The sequence below is a fragment of the Pteropus vampyrus genome, unplaced genomic scaffold (assembly GCF_000151845.1).
Source record: "Pteropus vampyrus isolate Shadow unplaced genomic scaffold, Pvam_2.0 Scaffold191, whole genome shotgun sequence".
Lineage (NCBI taxonomy): Eukaryota > Metazoa > Chordata > Mammalia > Chiroptera > Pteropodidae > Pteropus > Pteropus vampyrus.
In genome coordinates, this window is record NW_011888972.1 from 800676 (window position 1) to 803229 (window position 2554).

A 2554-nucleotide genomic window follows, 5' to 3' on the forward strand; every position below is an offset into this window, starting at 1 on the left:
CAAATTGAAATTACAGAATTCCTATCATCTTTTTACACGGCGATGCCAGCTCCTTTAACAATCCGATTAAACAGACTATTCTGGAAAATAACTGGGTGGGAGCCAGATCCAATGGAGCCAGTAAGTTTTCTCTATCAATTTATTAAAATGTAATTTACTAAAAACGCAATTAAATCATTTGAGTCATGCCAAGAAAAATCTGATTCAGATTTATTTCTCTATCCAAAGATAAATTTAAACCCAGAATAATTAACGATAAATCATTTACCTCCAGGTACGACACTTTCAGAGTAAATTCGAAGTCACTCTTCTTATCGATTTCTTTGAAGAGCAGTTGTATCACCCTAGGAATGACTCCAACTGTTGGTTCATTCTCTTGCTCTGCAGTGTATGCACCGCCCATTGAATAGGTTTTTCCAGAGCCTGTCTGTCCATAGGCCAGGACGGTCGCATTGTATCCTGGCAAAACAGAAGTCACATGCATAGTGATGCTCAAATATTTTCATCCTATCAATATGCTCCACTTCCTTCGGTGATCGCGTGTAAAACTGAGACCGCTGTCTTAAGACACGGTCTCTCAGGAACAGCAAACACAGAGAAAAGTTACACGGGTGCCACGACTTTGCACTACTCCCGATAGGCGAAGAAGAAAAATACCAACCCCAGACTGTGCACCCCTTTCGATAGCCATTAAAAGCTAGGCAGTAAAACAAAGACAGGACTGAGATGACCAAGGTGGCCAAGTCACGGTCAAAAAGCCACTCAGAGCTTTCTAAGTCTGCTCTCTCTCTACTGTAAGCAATTCTAAATTATGGGAATTAAATAAAAGTCTTAGAAGCTGCATAAACAGGAGGGATTCCAACACGTATTTCTTTGATTGAGAGTTTTCATTTGAAGAGGTAACCAAATTGCTTTGCGCAGCCAACAAAAGCATCTACTCTCCATCTGAACTCTCAGACGACATCTGGGCCATACTGTCAGGCTCCTCACAGAAACGGCATCGTTTAGGTATGATTCGATGGGATCTATGTCTTTGCTTTGTTTTCTTTTTGAAAGAACTTGTCTAAATGAAGACCCTGATGTCCTGAAAGGTCTTAGGATGGTAAATTGAGATTTTCATTAATAGATGGCTACGGTGTCGCCTGGCATAGCTGTGGGGCAGGAGAATGACATTCCATAACTTCCGGCAACACCACAGATATGTGTATATAGTAACAACTGGGGAAACCGAGTTTCAGTACATTTCACAAAATACACAGGGCTCTGTGGCATTGGGGGTTCAGAGTACAAGGGGTGCTGTCGAGTTTGTTGAAAAAGACTGGCTTCGCCTTTGCAGAGCGAAGTTAACCAAACACACATATACTGGAATCATTTTCTACATCATACTGTTTCGAAACACTATAATTTAATTCTCAACGTTTCCCAGTTAAAAATACGAAAGTGGAACTATGATGCTCTTAGTAAGCTTTGAAGGCACAGTCTGAGGAAGGCGACCGGATAATGAAGGCTCTGGAGACCATGTCGTTTCAGGAATGGCCGAAGGAAGGGAGGGATGATTAATTAGGAGAGACTTAGAAAAATATCATGTTCTTCCAAGTATGTAAACAGGAAAAAGATTAACTTTATAGTGCAGAAGACTGGCCGATGCCGCCTTATTCAAATGATCAAAATGAACGTCAGCAGTAATGGAACAAACCAAAAACATGGCTCGCCCGACAGGAGTCAGCTAAAGATATACAACCTGAAGCTAACCGTATATAAACATCAGACAAATCAAAATTGAGAACGTTTACAAAATAACTGTCCTGCGATCTTCAAAAATGTCACGAATGTGAAAGTCAAAAAAAGCCTGAAGAAGTGTTAAAGAGACTACAGGGCCATTACAACTAAATACAACGTGCGATTTTGAACTAGACCCTTTCTATAAAGGACATAACTGAAGCAATTGGTGAAACTTGAATGAAGTCTGAGGACTGGATGGTAGTTATGCAGCAATGCCAGTTTCATGATTTTGACGGCTGTATTGTAGTTGTGTAGGAGAAAGTCCTTGTCCGTAGCAAAAGTACACTGTTCAGGGGGCACACAGTCAACAACTCATCTCAAATGGTTTAGGAAAAAAAAGTTCTTTACGCTATTCTTGTAGATTTTTATAAATTTGAGATGACTGCTTTAACATTTGTAAAATTTGAAACCAATGTGCCCAGTCATAAAAAAAATTGAAAAAAATGTAAATAGCTGGAAGAAAGCTTCTGTTTGTCTGGAGGGGTGAACTGACATCACTGGGTAGAAATTACTGGGAAGCAAATTTCATCTCAACATAATCTAATGCAATCAGAGCCGTGCAAAAAACAATCAACAGGACTACCCTGAGTTAGTGAGTTCCCTGTCAAAAAAAATTAAATAGATACTGGAAGTTCAGTTTACAGAGATATTGCTAGAAAGCATTTTTCTTTGGAAAGAAAGCTAGACTGGGTGATGTACAAATGTCCCTTTTGAGTTTAAGGGGCTGATATGCCACGGTTCTACTTTTATTATTTTTATTTTTGGTTTCTAC

The 2554-nt window shown here is 39.5% G+C and overlaps 1 protein-coding gene across 1 annotated transcript in view; it reads right to left on the reverse strand.

The window, feature by feature from the left end:
- Positions 1 to 2554, reverse strand: part of KIF4A (kinesin family member 4A) — a 94216-nt gene that overhangs the window by 81172 nt on the left and 10490 nt on the right. The window contains exons 4-5 of the mRNA XM_023537448.1: positions 190 to 459; positions 39 to 91 (exon numbers count right to left, since the gene is read on the reverse strand). Coding sequence (XP_023393216.1) covers positions 39 to 91; positions 190 to 459 — 323 coding nt within the window. The remainder of the gene's footprint in view (positions 1 to 38; positions 92 to 189; positions 460 to 2554) is intronic.